General features: G+C 45.0%; 1 protein-coding gene across 5 annotated transcripts in view; it reads right to left on the reverse strand.

The window, feature by feature from the left end:
- The window catches only part of MSRA (methionine sulfoxide reductase A), a 366,455-nt gene that overhangs the window by 75,805 nt on the left and 268,493 nt on the right, over window positions 1-22,157 (reverse strand). The window contains exon 6 of one of the 5 annotated variants that reach the window (XM_025394752.1): window positions 13,626-13,737. The exons of the other annotated variants lie outside the window; for them this stretch is intronic. Coding sequence (XP_025250537.1) covers window positions 13,639-13,737 — 99 coding nt within the window. The 3' untranslated portion in view covers window positions 13,626-13,638. Of the gene's footprint in view, window positions 1-13,625; window positions 13,738-22,157 lie in introns of those variants that run through there. 5 annotated transcript variants of the gene reach the window in all.

The raw sequence follows: 22,157 nt of genomic DNA on the forward strand, positions 1-22,157 counted from the left end.
GTCATCTCACTGTGGATAACCATCTTCGAATCCAGACCACAAGTCTTCTCACGGGTGGCACTGTCTAAATGGGGAAGTAGTTTAATCATCTCCCATCCTCCCCTACAAAAGTATTTTATAAGTACCAGACGTTCACAAAAACCTTTCAATTTTTACAGAGAGAATCTATACAAATAAAAGTCACTTTCAGGCGGGCACAGTGGCTCATGCCTGTAATCCCAGCATTTTGGGAGGCTGAGGCAGGTGGATCATGAGGTCAAGAGATCAAGACCATCCTGGTCAACATGGTGAAACCCTCTCTCTACTAAAAATACAAAAATTAGCTAGGCGTGGTGGTGCACGCCTGTGGTCCCAGCTGCTAGGGAGACTGGAGCAGGATAATCGCTTGAACCCGGGAAGCAGAGGTTGCAGTGAGCCAAAATCATGCCACTGCACTCCAGCCTGACAACAGAGCAAGACTCTGTCTCAAAAAAAAAAAAAAAAAAAGTCTCTTTCAGACCAAAACAACCATCATTCATTACATGATGTTTTTTGGTAAAGACAAGCATGAGGGAGGGAAAGAGACAAATTTTCACTCAAATGGATGAGCTTGGAGACAAAGTGTCACCATCGAGGAACAAGCTTCCACCGAAGCATCTCAGGTTGCACTTGGCAGGACGTCCTCTGACTCACAGCCTTCTGGCTGCATAGGCAGCTTAACCGAGGTTCTCTTTATAGTCAATTCTGGAGCAGCTGCAGAGAATCCATGGGGAATAAGAGTTTTGGAGGGTGGCTTAAAAACACACTCTTTGTCACCTTAAGGAATGCCACAGGCAGGGCTGACAGTGGGAAGCCCTCTGGCTGCCTTGGACCTGCTACTTCCCCTCCCTGACAGCTGACTGTGCGGAGGGCTGAGACAGCCTGAAGCAACCCTGGGAACTGGAAGAGGGAAGGCACACTGCTGTGAAGCGGGAGGCGCGAGGCCTCAGGGGTGAGTCGGCTGGGGGCTCGGTCTGCTCCGTGCTGCCGTCATCAAGGGCTGCCGGCCTTGGCAAGGAGCCACCGTGCCCAGGCCAGAGACACAGGGCCAACCAGCTATGAGCCCACTCAGCCTGAAGCCCAGCAAAGCTGACTCTGCAAATTTGAGAGCTATTTTCTGGTTCCAGTTAAAACATTATAGCTACTGACCAGTGAGCTCCAATTCAGTGAGACAGCGATGGTGGTCCTGGACTCATTCAACTCTAAAATCCATCTTAATAGTAGATTCACTGGACGTCAGAGTAGGAAGGGCTTTATAGGGCCTTTTCATCCACAGTGTCAGATCTAAATCCTTCTGAAGCCAGCAAGAACCATTAACGAGTGAAGGGAGAAGCATCCAGCCGGCGCTCTCTGGTCCAGAAATCTAACTGCTGGCTGCGTGCAGCGGCTGAAGACTTGGAACATGGCTAGTGCAAGCTGAGAAGCGCTGTGAGTATGAAACACAAAGTTTCCCAAAGATGCAGTAACTGTCGGGATGGACGGTGGGGACCAGAGCTATCTGCAAAGCAGGCGTCTTTGTGAAAAGCATCAGAATTCAAACTTTAAGGAAAGAAACAAAGACTGCAGACCAAATTCCACTCATAGGTCTCTGGATTGTGGCTAATGATTTCACACAAAAAGAGGAAGTGCCCCAAATGGCCCAGCTGGAGAATGGAAAGTTTCAAGTACAATCTGAGTCTCTCAACTCAGAAGAGTCCATCATTTCTACGTAGGGAGGCCTGTTTAACCAAGCCACAAGCTTCAGTGGTAGCTGGGAGGGAACCTGTGACCTTCAGCGAGGGTCCACCTCTCTGGAATGTGTGTCTGTAACACAAGGGGGTGACGGGGAAGGCCCTTCAATGCCCTTGGGCTCTGACATGCTAGCAGCAGTGAGCCTCACAGAGAGAACTCAGGAGTGACCGGTACAGACATCAAGGACACAGGGCTAGAGGGGCCAAAACAGTAACGGGGAGATGGCAGTTTTCTCAGAACTAAAAGAGCCCCAGCTTGTGTTAGTAACATTTCATTGAATAAATATTTCTTGCTTTCCAATCAAGGAGCGCCAGGCCCCATACTAGGCATAGAAGGGACGAAGGCCACAAAAGCAACTCAGGCAGGGTCTTCCTCATCATTGAGGCAGGAGCCAGGGAAGGCTTCCAGAGGGGAACAGAGACCTGTGCTCAAGGGATGTTCAAGGTCACGAGCGCACGTTAGCAAACGTGTAAGATGCCACGCAGAAGCAGAGGAGAAAAGCAGTATCAAAGGGATGTGGGGGGGCCTCACAGAAGAGTCAGGGTTTTCATTAAATCCCGAAGAATGAATAAAAAAGGAAAAGATATTCTAGGCAAAGGGAACAGTATGTGTGCAGGCCAAGGATGATAAAACCACAGAGAATGGGGAAGAGCACGGCGGAGCAAAAACCCAGTTCACTGCATCAGAAGCACAGATTGCTATTAAAACCATTCGAAATGGCTGCTTTGCACCTATGACAGCAAAGGTTAATCCTCCAGCAGAGTCAATGTTGATGTTACCAAAAGCAATTTCTAAATATAAACTTCAGCAATTTAAACAATAAATGTATTCTGTTTTATTTGTAATTGTTTTAATTTATGATTATCATGTATAATTTGCATTATCTAATCATGTTCTAGAATGAATAGATGTATCGCATATGATTATTCAAATTTTGTCAGCATTCTTGTTATTCCATTCTCTTAGGCTGGTGTTCTACACGGCGCTGGCATTCTCTGAATGTTTTATCTTCATCAGATACGTAAATCCAGGGACCAAAATACCAAGCTGGCAGGCTCTTTTAGATCTCGTGAGAGATAGGGCGGCTGTTTCCCTCTTTTTTAGATCTCGTGAGAGATAGGGTGGCTGTTTCCCTCTTTTCTACCACGCTGGTCTCTGAGATCGTTACGCACACCCATGTGCCTTGTCCCCAGTAAGCCTTCTCCTGCCAAGACCCTGCAGATCCCAGCTACCTGTTGGTCCTCAATTCTGCCAACCTATCCTCTTTCCAGTCTGACGTGTAACTGCCGAGTTTTAATGAGTAAGGAGATAAATATTTTAGATGCCTTGGTAGTATGAACTGAACTTCTACTAGGTAGTATGAACTGAACTTCTACTAAAGAAAAGCCAGGGCCAGGCATAGTGGCTCACACCTGTAATCCCAGCACTTTGAGAGGCCGAGGCAGGCGGATCATGAGGTCGAGAGATTGAGACCATCCTGGCCAACATGGTGAAACCCCGTCTGTACTAAAAATACAAAAATTAGTCGGGCGTGGTGGCGCGTGCCTGTAGTCCCAGGTACTCAGAAGGCTGAGGCAGGAGAATTGCTTGAACCAGGAGGCAGAGGTTGCAGTGAGCCAAGATCATGCCACTGCACTCTAACCTGAATGACAGAGCAAGATTGTGTCCAAAAAAAAAAAAAAAAAGGCAATAATTTCTGGATATAAGTTGGGAAATAGGCATTTGGCCATGCTGCTGGTGTGGGCCTCAACAACAACAAAAATATCCAGAGAGAAGGCCCTAGCACGGATTCAAATACAAAGCAATTTACTAGAACTACAAAAGGAAGCACTGAGTAAACACTGATGGTTCAGACACATAATTAGGCTGCTACTCTGTCTATAAGGTCACACGATTTATAAGCAAACTCTTAACTGCAGGTTTGAATTCATCAATCCCCAATCCATCTAAGGATGAACCCATCTTAACGTGAGGGTTATTCTAGATGCAATGACCAGCTGCATCATTCATTTGTTCAACAGATATTTACCGTTTGCCTACTCTATAAATGGCAAAGACAAGCGAGGGTGGATGTTTCCATGAGCTTAGTTCAGTAAGGGAAAGAAGACAACCGCATCAATCACTACCGTACAGAGTAGTAGCTATAACTGCCATCGGAGACAAGGGAATGTTCAGTCTTTGTTTAGGCTGCGGAGGTGGTAAAGGCAGCAGAGAAGAGGGGAGGAAAAGGCATGTGCTAGAAATGACAACTAGGGCAACTGGATTGAAAAGTCAAGTGCGTGGCAAGGAGTAATGAGCACTATGGACAGGATTATTTCATACGGTTGAGAGCTCTGAATGCTAGGCTGAGACATGTGAGGCCACAGAAGGGTTTTCCACAAAGCAGAAGCATAAGCAAAGTGGAACTTCGGGATGGCGTGGAGGATGGATTCGAGAGGGTGACTGAGACTGGAACCCAGTGATCAGGTGGCAGGATGAGGTCAGAGTCCAAACCAGAACAAAGGCTGAGGTGGGAATAAAAAGGAATGAACAGAAATGGAAGAGATGAAGATGATGAGGACCCACTGATAGCTGCAGGGGATAAGGTACAGGGTTTGTGAACATGGTGGGACTTTACAAATGGGGACATCACAAGGAGGAATGGCTTGGGAGAAAGATCAAAGGTTTGGTTTTAGACATGTTAATTTTGAGATGCAAGTGGGATATCCAGTTGCAGATATCTGTAAGGCAGGGAGAAATGCAGACCAGACGGTGGAAAGGGGGAGATTTATCAGGCTGTATTTGGTATTCATCAATCATTTGTTTAATCAACATTTACTATAAGCTGACTGGAGCCAGACATGGTACAAGGGACTAGGGAAGATACAGTGATGAACGAGACAAAACCCCTGCCCTCAAGGAGTGTTTGGACCAAAAGGGAAAATGAACCAGTAATGACTAATATAAAGGGGACATGTGCTGTGATCAAAGTGCAGGTGCTGTGAAAACACACTGGAAGGGGCTTCCGCCAGAATGATGGAGTGTGGAAAGAGGGTCTGCGAGCACAGGGAACAAGGAACAGCAGCACCTTCGGTTGGGGGAATCGCGAGAGGCTGAAGATACAAAGGGACACTAGTCTGACTATATGAAAACAGAACCTTGGCCCACAACCTGCAGCAACCAGCCCAGGAAGCCAACCTACTGTTTATAGTCACTAGTTCAGGAAGCCAAACAACAACCCCTTTAGCAATCAGCCCCAAATGACAAGCACTTGATTCATTTCCCTGACAGTTTCCCTAACTTTTGTCCTGGCTTCCAATTCTAGAACCCAAGAAAGTCAAATATGTGCCCCTAACCTATTATTACAGGTAGGCTATTGTTAGCCTACCTGCAACTTCCCCAGGCCAACAGCCTCCAATCAGGACATACTTGAAGCTTTCCCTCTTTTCCACTCTGGAGCTTTCTCTCTTCTGCCTGCCTTTGAGTCTCTGCCGTATGCAAGTGCTAGTGGCTGGCTCTCTAGCTATAGCAAGCTCTGATTCAAGAACCTTTGCTTCTTTCCATTTGGTGGTCTTTGTTTATTTCCCTATCAGCATGTGAGTTATGAAGGCTGGGGTGCAGTGGATGCATGATGGGATGGACAGCCCCCGGAGTGGGGGAGGGTGTTTACACTTAGGAGAATGGGGAGCCAGCAGCCATACTAGAGAGGACCTTATAAGCCATGAGCAGGGCTATGAAAGTGCATCCTGAGTGCAAAGTCATCCACGCAGAGGTGAGAGCTGATTCTGAATCTTCAGTCCCATCGCTTCAGGACTAGGTTCAGTGAATAAGCAAAGGAATGGGTGAGAATAAGACTACATTTATTGAGGTCAGGACCCCAAGTCACTCAGTCTTTGCCCACATATAAGAGAAAAGAGGGCCAGGGATGGCCTGGTATCCTTAGGGAACTTGGTAAATTCGGAACACTGTACAAGAGGTCACAGTTGAGCTGCCCTCACATACGTGTACACATAAACACAACACGATGAGCCAAGCAAATAAACAAAACACTAGGAAGGTAGGAATGGATGGCTGAACTATGATTCTGTATGTAGGTTGTAGGTTTCCAAGTGGTTAGAGTAGGTTGCCAAGTGATTAGACTAAATAAAGTAGGTTGCCAAGTGGTTAGACTAAATAAAGACTTGAGTGAGCTGAAATGCCTCCATTTTGAACACAGGCTGCAACTAAAAGGTAGATTTGACCTTTTAGTCTCCTCCTAGTGCCTTTAGTTTCATGCAAACACATCTTGATTTGCCAAACCTTTTTAGAGTGAGCTTAAAACACCAGAAAAGAAACGGAAACCTGAATAAGGCACTTCTCACAATGTAATTATTTTTAAATGTGCAATATGTAATAGAGATGTTTAGCCTCTCATAAGTTTTTGGAAAATATATTTATTAGAATTCTTCATAATTATTATTTGTAATAATAAATCCCATTGGTATAGTCCTCTACCACTTTGAAGATTCTTCCAATCATATTTGATTTTTACATTGTGTGAGAGATGAAAGTGTGTGTGTGTGTGTGTGTATGTATGTGTTGAAGTCAGGTGGTGATAATGGTGGTCCCTTGGATCACTTGGTCCAAGACTTCTTTATTCATGAGGAATGTGACTCCTATGATCACACACTCAGTTAGAAATGGATGTGACACGGGAAACACCTCAACTCTGGCTGGCCCTCCTTACATGCTTAGTAACCTATTCCCATCTAACTGACATGGAAACTGAGGCTAAGGCGGGAAGACCATTACACTAACACCCTCGACAAATCACACCTCTTGGTATCTACACTAAGAGGGACAGTCCCCATCCCCACATTAACTTTGGGCTTGAATATACGACTTGTTTTAACCAAGGAACATCAGTAGAGGAAGCAGAGGCTTGATAAGCACTTGGAATTAGGGCTCAGCATGGCGTCATCATCTCTAGAGCCAATCCAGGCCAGGCTAACCTTGAGGGGGAAAGACCACGGAAAGAGAGAGAGAAGTCCAGACAGCCCGATCATCCCAACTGAGCCCAGCCTCCAGGTGACCCACCAACCGAATGCTGTCCCATGACTGAGTCCATGCAAAATCGACAGAACAACGCAGCAAACCCACAGAATCACAAGAATAATTACTTTTGTCTTAAACCACCATGATTGGGGTAGGTTGTTACACTGTGATAGATATCTGACACACTAAGGAAGAATAAATATGTCCACTGCAGTCATTCCCAGGCCCAAGAGTGAACCTGAGGTCTTGCACACCACCTCACACGGTAATGGAGAATGTGTTCGTGAACTATCCCTGACATGCAAACCTGAGATCAAGTTCTAGATTCATTCAAACTCATGGTAGTTAGCTCATTCAGATCCTTAATGATCCTTATTTAATGCAACATACTCCTTTACCTCAAGACCATTGGAAATGGCTGGCTTTTTATTTTTTTATTTTTTTTGATGGAGTCTCACTCTGTCACTCAGGCTGGAATGACAGTGGCACAATCTTGGATCGGGGCAACCTCCACCTCCCAGGTTCAAGCAATTCTCCTGCCTCAGCCTCCCCAGTAGCTGGGACTACAGGTGCCCACCACCATGCCTAATTTTTGTATTTTTAGTAGAGAGGGGGTTTCACCATATTGGCCAGGCTGGTCTTGAACTCCTCATCTTGTGATCCACCTGCCTCAGTGGAAATGGATGGCTTTGAATGCCCGATGGTGGAGGGATTCAGCCATCACTCTACAGACCACCATTAGAGGTAAACAGCTGCTGAGAGATCACTGCACAGATGGGGTGAAGGAAGACCAGAGAATCAAGGCACTTGCCTCAATCATACTGCTGCTAGTACAAGGGACCATATGAGAATCCTGGTCTTCTCAGCTCAAAGCCAGCATCTTTTGGGTGATACATGCAACTTCCTTAGCAAGAGGGAGAAGGTCCAGTCCTGTGGCTTAGAGATATGGATCATATGTCATCCTAGGCAACATGATGCTATCTGGGACTATAGAATGTTCTATCTTCAAAGTGATCTTTGGGTAAACAAGAGCCACAAGTGGTAACTCCCAGAGAGACACTCAGCAAGACTGAGGATGAATCAATTGATTCATTCATTATTGATACCCACATATGTCTGAACAGGATCTGAGGTAGCAGAGCAAATTATTTTATTTGGTTGGGTAGATAAAACCAGTTATTTATAAGAGATTATTTTAAAATCTCTGTCCTTTGTTATTTTTTGGTTTTGTTGCTGTTTGCATATGAAGTCTTCAAATTTATGTATGATGTTTTAATATTAAAATTTTTTCATCAGAAATCTATTGACTTGTGTGTGCAGGTCACTAGGGACCCCCCACCCTTTACAAATGTGAAGTGCTATGTTTACATTTGTTGAATGAGGAGAACTGGGTTACCTACCCTCAACTAAGCTCTCCCACGAACTGATGTAGGAGACAATTAAAGAGTGGTTTGGGAACGCAGTTTGCAAATGGATGGTGCTACAGAAGCAGACACTCCACTTTGCGGGGAAAACAAGAAAAAGAAAACCATATGCCAGAAACAAATTCTAATCATCATACATCATGCTGCAGGTTATTCAACTGCAATAATACTATTCACTGCTTCATTATGAGGTTTCATTCCACCTTGAAATCACTGATCACTCCTGCATGACATACAGCATGGATTGTTGGGTCTGACATGTAAACTAATTACATCTGATCTTAGCTCTGCCTTCAGTCTGTTGGGAAGGCAGATAGAGACGGTGTTCTCACCACGGATCCTGGAATCCCTTTCCCCTGTGATGCTGCTGAGCAAGCCTGAAGGTTGTTGGGAAAAGGAACAACTGAGACCAAAAGATGAAGAAAAGCTGGTCATGATTTCTAGAAGTAGTGACTGCTATAATATTACAAATGTATCCCTCTAAGAATTAATTGTAAAGCTAAAATGTGTGTGTGTGTGTGTGTGTGTGTGTGTGTGTGTGTGTGTAATGCTTATGCGAGATGTCAGTTCCTTTCCACACATTATCTCATTTAATTTTCCCGGCAAGCCTATGAAGCACCTATTTTTTATTATCCACATTTTATGTACGAGAAAGTTCAGGCCAGAGAAGTTAAGACACTTGCCCAGAGTCACACAGTGGCAGGGCTGGGATTGGAACCAAGTTGTCTTTCACCGGAGCCCGGTCCCTAAGTCACTCAATTGGGATGCAGGGGCAAGTCCAGTGGGCAGAAGCTCTGGGTTATTAACTGGGCTTGGCACCCACGCTGTGTGAGCTTGGGAGCATTGCTTTACCTCTTTGGGGCTCAGGTTCCTCGTCTGTAAGGCCAGGGAACTGGGCTGGGCTCAGACGCCTTCCCTAAGACCCTGCCCCAGCTGTGCTGCTCAGTGATACAATGGCCTCAGCTTTGACTTCTGTGCTTCTCTGTGAGGCAGACGAACAGGGTGGGGTAACCTGTGCAATCAAGATCAGCAGGTCTGTGTGGCTCAGAGGCCCCCGGGGAATCCAGAATCTTTTCCAGGATCCACAAGGTCAAAATTATTCTTATCGTCATGCTAAGATGTATTTCCCTGTTCACTCTTATTCTCTCATGAGTGCAGGTAAAGTTTTCTGGAAGCTACACGGACTCTGATGACATCATCACTCTGAAGGATGAAGGAATGAATGTGTGCTTGGGTTTTTTTAATTTCTCAGTTTTAATTTTTAATCTGGTAAATATCCAACAAAAGTTTGTTGCGGTCCTTAATAATTTCCGAGTGCAAAGAGGTCCTAAGGCCAAAAAGTCGGAGAACTGCTGCTCAAGGCCATGCCTGCGAGACCTATGGAAACAGAAGAGCTGAAAAATCTCCATACACTGGAGAACAGAACTTAAGAATGAAAAGCGTTGCTTTTGCACAGCTGATTACTAATCAGACATTTTTAACTCCTTGAACCCAGCTGACACACACAGCTTAGATGGCAGTGGAAAAACTCTCCTAGATAAGGACCTTACGGTTAAGCTTCCCCAAAGCCCCCAACCTTGGGCTGGAAGCCCACCACCCAAGAGGCATAGCTTATGTCACGTGACGAAATGCATTGATGGAAAACAGAGTTCTAAATGTATCTTAGTTGGCGCTGTCCTGAGCCATGCCTTCCTCATCAACAGCTGACTGTTTAATGTTCACATCCCTTGGGCAAGTCATCTGCCCATTCATGCCCATTGCAGATAGAGCTGCAGATAGAACACTGCAAGTTGGGAGCTTGGCACATGTCATCTCACTTACGTCACACCATCAACCTCTGAGGTTCATATGATTAGATCCACTTTATAGATTAGGAAACAGACTGAGAGGTGAAGTTACTTATCCAGGCTCAAACAGGTACCGAAGTCTGTCTGATGCCCAAGACTAAGTACTGGTCTACTACCTTGAGATGTCCAAGCCCAGCTCCGTATGAAAATCACTTAGAGAGTTGATATGGTTTAAATATATGTCCCTGCCCAAATCTCATGTTGAAATGTAATCTCCAGTCCAGGAGGTGGGGCCTAGTGGAAGCTGTTTGGATCATGAAGGCAGATCCTTCATGAATGGCTTGGGCCATTCTTTGGTGATAAGTTGGCTTTCACTCTGAGTGCATAGGAGATCTGGTCTTTCAAAATGTATGGCACTTCCCCCAATTCTCTCTCCCTTGCTCCTGCTTTCACCATGTGATGTGCCTGTTCCGCCTTCACCTTCCTCCATGATCAGAAGCTTCCTCAGGTCTCCCAAGAAGCCGAGCAGATGCCAACACCATGCTTCCTGTAAAGCCTGCAGGATCATGAGCCAATTAAACCTCTTTTCTTTATAAATTACTCAGTCTCAGGTATTTATGGCAATGCGAGAACTGCCTAACACAGGAGTTTTAAACAGTTCACATTTCCTGGCCCCACCCCTAAGGACCCTAATTCAGTAGGTCCGGGGGGTGGGGGGGCTCTGGAATCCACAGAACCCTACAAATAGACAACCTCTTGCTTAGCATCTAAATTAAGGATGTGATCAGTTGGAAATTACTTCATGTTGGAGGCTGTTTCCACATCAACGTGTTTATTGTGTTTCTTATCAGGGCCATCTCTCTTCTCAAAGAAATAGCATTTTGATTCCCACATAAGAATTGTTCTTTCTGTGAAGACAAGTAGGGACCAAGTGAACAGAGAAACTGATGCGAGACGCTCTTTGCCTTTGCAGGTTTTAATTCTGTATATAGGTTGCTTCTACATTCCCTCCCCCTTGAATATGGAGGTACTTGGTAAATACCTTTTGAATGGAATCAAAACATGCCATCCTCACCACTTTATAAAGTGGGTATAATCACTTCCAATCTGGCGGGACACAGTGACTCATGCCTGTAATCCCAGCACTTTGGGAGGCTGAGGCAGGTAGATCACTTGAAGCCAGGAGTTCAAAACAAGCCTGGCCAACATGGCGAACCCCTCTCTCTACCAAAAAATACAAAAATTAGCTGGGCATGGTGACACATGCCTGTAATCCCAGCTACTCGGGAGGCTGAGGGATGAAAATCACTTGAACCTGGGAGGCGGAGGCTGCAGTGAGCCAAGATCACGCCACTGCACTCCAGCCTGGGTGACAGAGTGAAACTTTGTCTCAGATAGATAGATAGTAATTCCTAATTTGATGGCTCATAGGCTTGTCACTCTATGTGGAATTGGGATACACATTTTTTTTGTTTGTTTGATTGCCAAAATCTAGCTCAACACCCTGGTGGTATTAATCCATAAAAGTATGGACACCTGGGGTCAGCTTGGGAGATCTGAGAATGGCACCAAGCTCTGCTGGGAATGGGCAGGAGTGGCACTGTGGTCTCCGAGCTCTGCTGGGAGTGGGCAACTCTGGCTCTGTGGTCTCAAGTGGCTGCCTCTTCCCCTTTGCCGTCTCTTTCCCAGGCTGTGACAGCATTATTGGCCACCCATATTCTCACATGGGCCCACACGGGCCAGGAAATGGCAGTGCTGATAGCTCTATCATCGTAGACACACACAAGCCAGCCAGGGCAGCTGACTTGGGGATCGATGAAGATTTTAAGAAGATGGAGAACAGAGGCCTGGGTGGGATAGGGCCTGAGAACAGCCTAGAAGGGCAGACTATAGGGTCCCTATGATCCCTCTCGTTAGTTGTCAGACAGCCTGTATTGAAAATGTCTTGGTTTACAGGGGATAAAACAAACACAAAAATCCTGACCATGAAGAACAGAACAGACACTGAACTCATTGTTCTTGTGTTGTACATGCTGACATCTAAATAGACCCAATTCAAAAGTAGGCAGTGTGGACCTGAATCGTAAGTTTTGTAAACTCATGAAACAAAGTCAAGTCTAATTTCAAAAATGAGTTGCCTTCTGAAGAAGTTATTTAGCCAGAAAAGTTACAGAAAGAGCCTGTCTCCATGCTCAAATAAAGAGACGGTAACGGAAGAGTTTTACAAACTGTAACTCTAACACCATCACTTGGTGGGTGTCCTGACTTACAGTTTTCATTCCAAAGCCAAGGGGCTGGGAAAGGCAGGGGCCAGAGAGAAGATCAATGAAAATTTTCATCTGTCAGCCACTCTCAACTTATCTCTGCAATCAATGTATCTCCGTTCGTAAGAATAAGGGAACAAACCCAGTGAATTAAAAAACGGAAAAGAATAAAATGCCAGATCTTTCATCAGTTAGAAAATGCAGTTTGGCAAGGACTGAAAACTTGCCTGGCACTTGCACCCCACAACCCAATTCTGCCAAAACCTTACTTACACTTGTAGAGCATTTTCTGGATTACAATCTTTGCCTGCACATCAGCTCCCTAGAGCCTCACAAAAACTCCCAAAGAGAGTGATCAGGGCAAGGGTTGGTAGCTCGATTTAGCAGGTTAGGAAACTATTTGTTCAAAGTTGTATGAATCACCAAAGCACCACAAAAGTCCATTAAAAGGGCTTTCAGTACACAGGTGGCACTTCTTGGAGAACTTCTGTGTGACTTCTTCACAGCATTTTCTCAATCCTAAAACAGTTTTTCTTTCTACACAATTATTCTTTAAATTTATTATTATTATTTTTGATTGACAAATCATAACTGTATACCTTTATGGGGTGCAATGTGATGTTTTAATATACGAATACAATGTAGAATGTAGAATAATCAAATCAAGCCAGTTAGCATATCCATCCCCTCACTTACCTGTCGTTTTTTATGGTGAGACATGTTAAATGTGCTCTTAGTTATTCTGAAATATAGACTACATTATTGACTACAGTCACCCTGCTGTGCAATAGATCTCAAACCCTATTCCTCCTGTGGCTCTGAAACTCTGCATCCTTTGACCAACAACTCCTCCTCCCTTCCCCACTCCACCCTGGCCTCTGGCCTTTCTAATTCCCTGCTTTAGGATTTCAACTTCTTCAGATTCCACATATAAGTGAGATCACGCGGTATTTGTCTTTCTGTGCGTGCCTTATTTCACTCAACACGAAGAACACAATGATTCTAGAGCACCTTTCGCTTTCTGCTAGTATTGCTTTCTCGTGGCCCACTTTTCTAGGTTCCTCTTTCACACAGGTGTGCATACAGTGGTTCACAGTTTTCTTTCCTACTCCTGCCTAATTCCTCACACGTCCTATTTGCCTTTTTCTCCCACTTAAGGATATTTTTTTCTTCGGCTGCTCTTTGATCATCCCTTAGGTTCATTTCTCGTATCTTCTATCAACTCCCCTAACCCCTGCTTTCCTGGGCCTCCCAGTTTACCTCCCTACTTCCAAGTCTTATTAGTCTTGTATCAGAAACACGAAGCCCTGCTGTCATAACAAAGAATGCGTGCATTTGTGAAGACCACTTTACAAACTAATTTAGCAGAAAGAAGGCACCTTGCTGCATACTAATAATGCTTTAATAACGTTTTCTTGAAGATGGCTGCACCCAGGTGAGTTGAGCAGAGGAGGCTGCAGTGAGCCCCGGCATGACTGAGGAAGACCAGGGACGCACTGGCTGCTAAGAGAGGGGGAGTATAAGGTTCAAGAGGAAAAACCATTCACTGGATGACCCTATCAAGGAAAATGCAACAATATTCAATATCAGAACCAGAAAAATTAACCAACTTCCAGAGGCAGAGAGGAATCTGCTTGCACATGGATCGACATATATCGGACTTAATGCTGCTCTCTGTAGCCTAGTAGCACACAGTCTCTTTGGATACCTCTTAAAAGTGACATAGGCTTATAGAGCTGCTGGCCTAGCAATGTGATCCTATTTGACTGTGCACACACCTGACGAGGGGTTTGTGAGTTTGCCTTTGCAGACAGGTGATGTGAATTGCGAAACCTGTACGATTTACAAGGCTTGGATTCGCTGGTCTTATCTTTACCATTGTTTTCTGGGCTACACTGGTGAATGGCAGCCTTGCAGCCAGGTAGGACTCAGCCCTGCTACCAGAGAAAGGAAACAATGCACTGGATTAGAATTTCTACGCCTGTCTTTGTAAAGATGTTAATTCTCATTTTGCTCCAGACTGTGTTTGCAACAAACGTTGGGTCTAGACAATTAACTGCTTATAAAGGTCGTTCAATTGCCTAAATCTGGCCTAGAAATCCACTGATTTCAAGCAAATGTGTATACACGCAAACAATGGTAAAAAAAAAAAAACCTATCTTTAATGTATGAATAAAGAGAGACTTGTAATTTATCACGTAAGTTACAACTCTGGGATCAACATCAAAAGGCTACACAGAGCAACAAAAAGCTGAATCCCAGTAAGGGCTACTCATGTAAACAAGAGCATAATTTCACTGGTTTGCCCAATACTGTCTTTTCCTCACTTATTCCACTCTGCATCAGACACTGAGTTTGGTCTGTAACACAAGAGGGAAAAATAACCATACAGCAATTTTCACTGATGACTTTGTAAAGAAGCCAAACACAAATGAAAATGAAAAAAAAAAAGGATTAAAAAATTTTTTCTATCACAAGTGCTCGGGTGTTAGGCTCTGTGGATTCCTGAAACCACACAGCACCCCTTGTGTGAATATGTGTAAAAATCATATATTAGTGTTTAAGTCAACCAAGTGTCTCTGGCATAATAATATCCCTCAAATCAGGTCCTTTTTTTTTCTCACACTATTTTTCTTTCCTACTAAATCTTGCTATTTTACTAAAAGATTTTGTGTTTGCAAATGTGTTTCTGCCACCAGAAGGAACCACAAAAATTCCTCAACCATTAGCCCATGATCTTGACAAATTAAACACTGGTGACACATTCTTTCAATGTAATATTGGCAAGATAAGGAATGAGGAGAAAGGAAGGCGTGATCTTCCTCCTAGAGCCCATTCCCTATTTATAAATCTGTGAGGGTGTGACATGTCCAGAGGGAATCTACCTGGCCCAGTGACAGAATGGAACGAGCAGGCACAGAGCTTGGAGGCAGGGAGCCGGAGTGTGCATCCCAGGCTCCCCCATGTAGTATCATGTGGTCTCAAGTTACCAGTTGCTTCTCCTGGAGAGAGATTAGAGTGACGGCCTCACAAGCTCCCTATGAGAAGCAGACGAGAGAATGTTTGTGAAAGTTCTTTCTGCACTCCCCAAGTCTGCTGACTGGTCCTATGCGGGGGGAGGCAGGCGACCATCCATAGCCAAATCCCAGTGGGTGCCCTAGCTCTGGGGATTGGAGGCTGTGGGTGTGGCTGGCTCTCTCACTCATCAGCAGGGAACCCAAGTCCCCAGCCAAAGAGAGCCCTTGAGGCAGGTAGCTGCAGTTCCCCTCCACACCTGTTTGGCCAGGTGCAAGATCAGGTGCTGGGGTCATCGGTTCACTAGGCCATGGGGTCAGGACAAGAGTCACCCGCAGCTCTGAGGCCAGATGGTGATTCCAATAGCCTCCCGAGTTCAGCAGTGAACCCAGCAAGAGGAAGACGATTTTTCAAAGCAATCAGGCTCCGGTGTAGACGTACGTCACAATGGAGTGCTGTCCTCGCGGCTTTGGAGCCACGGGGCATGGCCAAGGTAAATGGAATCTGACAACTAAACTCAGGCTCAGGCCTCACATGCAGTGTCTGTGAGTAGAAAGGGTCACAGGGCCGGATTTCAAATCCAAACACTACAAAGAAAACAAGAGCTGGGAGGTGTTCAGGGTGAAGGAAAAGGTGGCTCACTTTCTTTTTTGAGCCTTGCTTTTGTCCTTCACCTGCTTCCCACTCCAGAGAGAAGCTGATGACATTGACCCTGACCGTTTGCGGGCAGCTGGGTGGGGCACGCGGTGCGGGGGGGCGGTCCCTGCGCCCCGGCCCACCCTGCAAGGCACCATGCCCAGGCCTCTGCCTGCACGGGGACGGGGCGCAGGGCACTAGACCTAGGACACTAGGGCCTTTTCTTCCTCCTCATTTGCAGCCAATGGGCGGGCTCGCCGCGCCGGCTGCCATGGCAACGGGAAGATGGCTCGGCGGGGCCTGAACAGCCATCACGTGGGCCGAGGCTGGGGGCGGGCGGGGGCTGCGAGCACGGGGGAGGGGCGGCGCGCTAGAGTTAAATGGTCCCACCAGAGGGAGTAAGGCACATTTTGAAGTAAGTGCAAAGCGGGACCATCTATTTTCTTTCTTTTTCCTGCCCTTTAAGCGCTAAATACACATGCACAAACACAAATGGCCTTTCATCTCCGCTCCCGAGGTGCTCCCGGTCCTCTGGCTTTCGTGGCAAACATGAAAGCTCTGATCTCTGGAAGCCTTAAATGAACATTGCTTCCGTGGCGGAAATGCAAGCGGGCGTCCCGCGGCCGTGCAGGAGCAGGCCGGGGAGCTCGGGACCACGCGGGGCTGCGACACAATCGACGGGAATTTGAAAGGCAAACGCACTGCCCCTGTAGGAAACGGCAAACCCTGCTTCACTCTTGGCGCCGCAGAAATAAAAGGGCCCCTGCGCCCCCTCCTCCTCCTGGTAGTTTCTCTGATCCTATCACTCCAGAGCCGCTTTATAGAGGCTGAACCAGGGCCAGGCTTATCCATCTACCTGCCAGAACAACAAAGGCCCTTTTGTTGTCTTTAAAATAGACCCTACCCTAGCTGAAATGCTGTGTTTAAAATGTTTCTGCTGCCATCCCTTTCTTTTCCATGGAAATTAATGAATATATGTGTGTGTGTGTGTGTGTGTGTATACACACACACACCCCTATATGTTAGCTGGTAAGATAAGAAGTGATATTAACGCAGGCAGGAAGGCAGACAGTAGGCGCTGGGGCCTTTTTTCTTTCCCTGCTTGCAGCCAATGGACGGGAACTTACTGCTGTTAGCAGACCACACGAATGGCGGGTAGCGGGAGAAAAAACGTATAGGCCCTGTCCTAATCTGATAGGTGAAATTCTTTGAATGTGTTGGAGAATGGGAAAATGCTGCTTCCAAGTATTTTGCACTTGGGTTTAATTCACCTGACATTCACAGAGTGCCTGCCTTGTGTGAAGTGCTGATGGAATGTCGCCAGAGATGCAAAGCAAGGGAGGGTCCCACTCAGCATCGGGGGGAGAAGAAACGTGTAAACTCTCATAAGGGTCAGAGGAATCGAGCTGCAAGCCAAGCATGATGCGAACATGGAGGGGGGCGGGCTCTGAGAAGTGTCCTGGGGGGTGGAGAGCTGAAAAAGAATCTGGCATTGCCCAGGCCCCTGTTCTGTGGCAGACACTTTACATATACATCATATCATCCTTATAACTGCCTAAGAAGTAGCCACTATTATCCTGTGTAACAAATAAGAAAACCTGGGCTTAGAGAGGTCAACAACCCAAGGTCATACACAAAGCAAGTACAAAGCCACTGCTGCCCAAGTCATGGGAGACCTCCCTGTGGTTCTTCTCCGCCCAAAGACTTGCAGAAGAGGCATCCCTGCAAGGAAGGCAGCTGTGTGTTTAGGTATCATTTCCTGCTCTTCACCTCAGCCATCACCTTCATGAAACTGCGGGCTTCAAACATTCACTGCAGTTTTCTTAATATATATTATAAACACATAATTGAGATTTAAAAGATTCATCTGGATACACCATAAAATCATCTTGCATTCCACAAGGCGTCCGGACATCACATATGGGAGCCACTAAATGTTCCCCTGTTCCCACTGAAAGATGAGTAAGAGTGTGGCCCGTGGAGAAATTTGAATTCATTCATTCAAACATCACCCTAGGTTGGCCAGGATTATTTTGTGTCTATACTTCGACTGTATTTCTACTAAAATGAAAATGTCGCCTTGGTCCTCACAAGAATGCTTTCTTCCATCATCAACCTGGGCAGTAGGTAGGATCTTGGGCTGCTTCTGATGCACTTGGATGGAACTCAGTGCAGGTGAATAAAAGACTGATGCCGGCATCTGTACGGCTCCACCCAGGGACTCACATCCCACCACTGCAGCAAAGGCCTACAGCCAGCAGAGGGCAGTCATACAAACCAGATTTTCCATTTGGCCCGAATGTGGATGCACACAGTTTAATATGTAAAGCCCATTATTACAAGCTTTTCCTTTCCCCACCCCCTATTAATGAACAAATGCCCAAGGGTAATACAGAGATTTCTAAATACAGTGCAAGAAAGGGCAATCTGTACTCATACACAGGGAGTCTAGCACACAGTAATAAGTGGAAATGAAAATTATCACCCACATGCAACTAAACCATTACGCCTAAGATCTAGCTGTCGACATGGCTGTATACACAGAAATATGGGTGCCTGCCTCCCAGAAATGGGCACTTTTAAAATATTTATTTCACAAGTTCTTATTTAAGAGTTCATAATAACACCCGTAATTTTAACCTCAAAGCTACAGAAAGGGACTAAGAGGAATTTTATCCCTATTGATAGGCATACAGTGGGGAGGGGGGATTTTTCTTTTTGACTAAGGTAAGTCAATGAATTATTCAGGGTTTTTCCAAGGGCATTTTAAATCATAACTTCATGCTTTAAACAACAGCACAAATAAAACAAATTTCTAAAGACGAAGAAGAACTATGTAATCCCCAAACCATAAAATATCAACTGACATTTACCCATGTCTATTCAGGGTCTTCCAATGCAAATAAATGATTTTTCAGTGTTGGTGAAAACAAGAATCTTTTGGTACTCAGATGGGTTTTAAACATTGCAGCATAGAGAATACAATAGACCGAGAAGGGATGCTTCTAGCATGCAACTTACCCATTTCCCTGGGAACAAAGAAACAGTGATAACCATGACATTTTCTCAATTCATGAGAAAAAGGAAGATTCGCTGATCCTATATTGTAACTATGGTTGGAAATTTGAGGACCTCTGGAAAGGCAGGATGAAGTCACTGTAGACAGCCTTACCTCTGCAGTCACCCATTAAACCCTGATACAGTCGGCCCTCTGTATTCTTGCATTCTGCGTCCATGCATTCATCCAACCACAGATCAAAATTATTATAAATATATCAATAAAAACAATACAATACAAATTTTAAGAATACAGCATAACTATTTTTATATATTAATAGCATTTGCATTGTATTAGGTATAAGTAATCTAGAGATTATTTAAAGTACACGAGAGGTTGTGCGTAGGTTATATGTAAATGTCATTTTATATAAGGGATTAAGCATCATCGGATTTTGTATCTGCAGGGGGTCCTGGAAGCAATCCCCGTTGGATACCAAAGGATGACTGTATTCATAAAATGCTTGACAGATTAGCATGTATCTCCACACAGCATGGGTGAAAAGCTTATGGAATTCAGAGTCAAATGACTCTAGCTCTCTACATTTACTATGGGGGTCATGTTGGAAATGTGAATGAACACCTCTGAGCTTCAGTTTCCTCATAGGCAAGTCAGAGAACAGATCCTGCCCTAGCCTGTGTGTGACTGTGAAGTTTACCCAGCAAAATACAGGAGAAAGCACTGAAGAACTGTATAACATTCCACTGTTCTTATTTTCTCCATTTTACAAAAGAAGAAGTAGGGCCATAGAGATCTGTTCAAGGTCACGGTCACTAGAGGCAGAGCCAGGGCTCCAGTCAGGTGTTCCCTCTTCCCACCCCTCCACGGAATGCAGCACACAAAACAGGGCTTGCTTGTCAGCTCGGAATGCCATAACAAAATAGCACAGACTAGGTGGCTTCAATAACGGGCTTCTATTTCTTACAGTACTGGGGGCTGGGAAATTCAAGATCACGGTGCTGGCAAGGTAGGTTTATGCCAAGGCCTCTTCTCATGGCTTACAGGTAGTTCTATTTGTGCTCACATGACTTCTGTGTGCAGTAAGAAACACAGCAAGAGAGTACACAAGAGCCTGCTCCCTGGTGTCTCTTCATATAAGGACAGTCGTCCCATCATGGGAGCTCCAGTTCAGGACCTCATCTAACCCGGATCACCTCCCAAAGGTCCCATGTCCAAACACCACCACAATGGGGATAAAGGCTTCAACATATGAATTTGGGGGGACACAGATATTCAGTCCATAACAAGGGGCAACAAAATGGTCTTCTTTATATGCTACATCACTTCAGTTCAGGTCAACAGATATTTGTTGACAATCACTAGGTGCCAAGCACAGCACCAGGCACTGGGGACACACAGGTGAATGGAAGCCCCCCTACAAGTTTTCTTAATGCAGAAAATGGAAGAAGAGTTCCTAGGCAATTCTCCACAGAAAAGAGCATTTGTCACATGTGAGCTTCTGTGACTGTATGTGGGATGGTTTATTACCACAAACTTCGTAAGACCTTGCCTCAGATAGCTTTGTTTAAAGCAACTGTAACGCAAGTCTGGCAGTGAATCTGTATATAATTAATATTTGATAAGGTAATTAATTTACTGAGGAACATGCGGGGAGAATAAGGAGAAAAAGGCATTTTCAGCATATAGATGTTGAAAAGAAAACACAAAGGATCTATATGTACCTCTTGCTGGGGAATTATCAGGTTCAGTTATATTATCATGGTTATAGCATGGCTAAATATTCATTGAGCATATTTAATTTCTCTCATTTGGGTTGGTATAATTAAAACTATTTTCTGGATCATAAAACTGAAGGGGCCCAGCTTCAATAATGTATATTGGGTCACTACTGCATGCCAGCTTGTATGTGTGTGTATATCACATTTAATTCTTATAATGAACCTATTGGGAAATTTTGTTATCCACACTTAGATCATTTAAAAATTGGTATCAGAGAAATTAAGTCAGGGCTCAAAGAGAGTAAGTGACTAAGGAAGTGCTAGAGCACTCTTGCAAAACATTTAAATGCATTTTGATGACACACACACACACAGTTTTTTCTTCTCCCAAATATCCTTCTAACTCTTAGGATTTATTTTTTTCTAATGTTATTTTTGATACGCCACTTTATTTTAGAAGTAGTATAGCAGTAAAGTTGGGTCTTTTTTGAAGGTAGAGATGTATGAAAGGGGATAAACTTTTGCAAATTTTCACCTCTCTTCAAAAGTAGATAAAGATGCCCCAAGAGAGGAAATCAAATCCCATCCTCGCTGGAAACTTGAGTGTGTTCTGGAGTTTAGGGAAGCCAGATGGGCTCCCACATAGTGAACAAGGCCCACTTCTCTTAAGCAGCCCGGGGAAGAACCCCCAATTTCAGTCTCCCATTTTGGGGTGGACACATGACACTGACAGGTTGGAGACCAGTTTATGGGGCCTGTGGTCATCTGAAAAATGGTCTCCCCCAAAATGTCCATGTTCCAATCCCCTAAAACCTGTGAATGTTATTTTATATGGCAGAGATTTCACAGATGTGATTAAATAAGGATCTTGAGATGGGGGATTATTCTGGATTATTTGGGTGGACCCTAAATGCAACTGTAATTGTCCCTATTAGAGAGATGCAGGACGAGATCAGATGCACAGAAGAGGATGAAGCAGGTGACCACAGAGGCAGAGACTTCAGTGATGCAGCCACAGGCCATGGATGGTGGCACCCACCAGAAGCTGGAAGACGCAGGGAGGGATCCTTCCCTGGAGCCCTGGGGGAGCAGAGCCCAGCTGGTACCCTTATTTGGGTCCAGGGAAACTGACTTTGGGCTTCTGCCCTCTAGAACCATGAGAGAAAAAATCCTTGTTGTTTTAAGCCATTCGGTTTGTGGTAATTTGTCGTGGTAGCTATGGGATATTAAAACAGGGACAAAAAGTCAGAGATTTGTCAAAGTAGTGAGAGGAAGGCAGTTTCATGTACCACCCACTGACATAATCCTACCAAATACTGTTGTATGATCATAATAGCAACTTTGGCATCAAGAGAGTTTGCAGGATAGGCTTCAGGGTCAAGAACATGATGGTTAATCCTTCCTCTTAATATACAGCATAGCCTCAACCAGGCAGCAAGTCCACAGCCTCTGAATTTGGTCTGTGTGTGGCAATAGTGAGTCCATGCAGGAATCAACTTTGAAATACAAAGAAATACAAAACCATTCTTCAT

Source organism: Theropithecus gelada, chromosome 8, assembly GCF_003255815.1.
Source record: "Theropithecus gelada isolate Dixy chromosome 8, Tgel_1.0, whole genome shotgun sequence".
NCBI lineage: Eukaryota > Metazoa > Chordata > Mammalia > Primates > Cercopithecidae > Theropithecus > Theropithecus gelada.